The 1,787-nt window shown below is 45.2% G+C and overlaps 1 protein-coding gene across 3 annotated transcripts in view; it reads right to left on the reverse strand.

Moving 5' to 3' along the window:
- LOC310810792 (receptor-type tyrosine-protein phosphatase delta) overlaps positions 1 to 216 on the reverse strand; it is a 116,654-nt gene extending 116,438 nt beyond the window's left edge. For 2 of the 3 annotated variants that reach the window (XM_083678643.1, XM_083678642.1), the window contains exon 1: positions 108 to 216. In XM_083678643.1, the coding sequence (XP_083534769.1) occupies positions 108 to 195 (88 nt within the window). In that variant the 5' untranslated portion in view covers positions 196 to 216. The remainder of the gene's footprint in view (positions 1 to 107) is intronic. The other variant, XM_083678644.1, reaches the window with a different exon arrangement.
- Between the last annotated feature and the right edge of the window lie 1,571 nt (positions 217 to 1,787).

Genomic DNA, 1,787 nt, shown 5'->3' on the forward strand with positions numbered 1-1,787 from the left:
TGTCTGTAATAATAAGAAAATGAGTGATTCTGGGAGACACAGAGCATCACCTAGGATGGCATGGACAGAGGAGGAGAGAAGGAGAAGAGAGGTGACGGGCCACTTACTTTCTGCGTCGGCGGGGAGGAGGAGCAGACCCAGGACGAGCAGCGCAAGTCTGGCTATGTGCATCATGGGACAGCTTGGCACCAGCATGCTTTGGCAGCCTCAGTGGCGCTGGCTCACAGAGCTCTGTGAGTCAGTCTGGTCTGATTTCTCAGATGCAGGATATTCACAGCCTACGGAAGGAGGGAGGAAAGGAGGGAGGAAGAGAGAGAGAGAGAGAGAGAGAGAGAGAGAGAGAGAGAGAGAGAGAGAGAGAGAGAGAGAGAGAGAGAGAGAGAGAGAGATAATGAGTGCATGAATGAAACAAAACTGTTTGGTTTCTTGCGCTTTATCTATCCGCACACATTTCTGACATACCCACACACAGACTCAGTTGGTTGTGACAGCTAAAGGATAAGGTGATGTGCTCACAGGGTATATTCTGACATTTCAAAACAAACAGATTTGAACACACACACACACACACACACACACACACACACACACATACACACACACACACACACACACACACACACACACACACACACACACACACACACACACACACACACACACACACACACACAGATGTGCATATACTGTAGACTGTAGGCTGTGTGAAAAATAAATACAAGACCATGCATGTTTTCCCACATAAAAACACTAGCAGGGGGCAAGCTTGTCTATTTAGAATGAATGCCTGACTTAGACAGTCTCTTGAGAACTGGCCACTGGCCATTTGACTAATATCATCTAAGATCTGCTGTGCTCTCAAGGGGTCTTGAGCTTACGATACAGAGAGTAGCCAGTAATGAATTGTTGGAGAAATCCCATATGCATAGTGTACATGTATGCTATCCAGTAGTTATAGTGTGATAAAATACCACTATCTTTCCTCGGCTCAAGCTCATTTATGCTCCATGCACCACTTCCCATCAGTAAACGATGCTTTAATACCTTTAGGTGTCTCCAAATGGATTAGAACTGTAAAGGGGTGCAACAAATCTATAGTGTGATGGAGTAACCTAGCATTAACAAACATACATACTAACATACTAAACATACACCTCCTTTATTAAGTACTGCTTGTTGAACACATAACATCTATATGACAGAGTGGGCTGGTGTTAGCACTACTCTATCAAAGGCTGCTACGTGGATAGAAAAATCAATGTGATGATCCTAGCATTAGCCAGTGCCACATGCTATCTCATGTCATCCGTTTGCTAAATCCAGGACTTGATCCTTGGTGACTGATACCCCGTGGTGGTCTTGAACTTGTCAGCCTGCTGGTAGGCTAATCCAGTCTATGAGCTTCGATGCCACACTTTGTGTTAGTATTCTAGCCTAGCAGGGCAGCAGGCTGTTATCTGAGACAAACTGACTGCTGAACTTGACTGAGGCAAACCGTTGCCGGAGGCTTTCACACATCAAGCCCCATCAGATGGACACAACATTTCACCTTTGAACTATCTCACAGTACGGCATTTAACAGGTACCACGGAAGGCTTCTGGGTTAGCATAGTGCATGAGGGAGACCACAGGCCCAGATATGGCCGTGTTTACAGACACAAATGCCATTAAAATAATCACATATAATCCATTTATGTGCAAGGCTCTTTTGCCAGGCTATCCATCGGATGATTTATAAACAAGTAAAGAAAACACCCAATGCACAATCAGTGGGGCAGACGATGACA

The sequence above is a fragment of the Argentina silus genome (assembly GCF_951799395.1).
Source record: "Argentina silus genome assembly, chromosome: 1".
In the NCBI taxonomy this organism is placed as follows: Eukaryota; Metazoa; Chordata; class Actinopteri; order Argentiniformes; family Argentinidae; genus Argentina; species Argentina silus.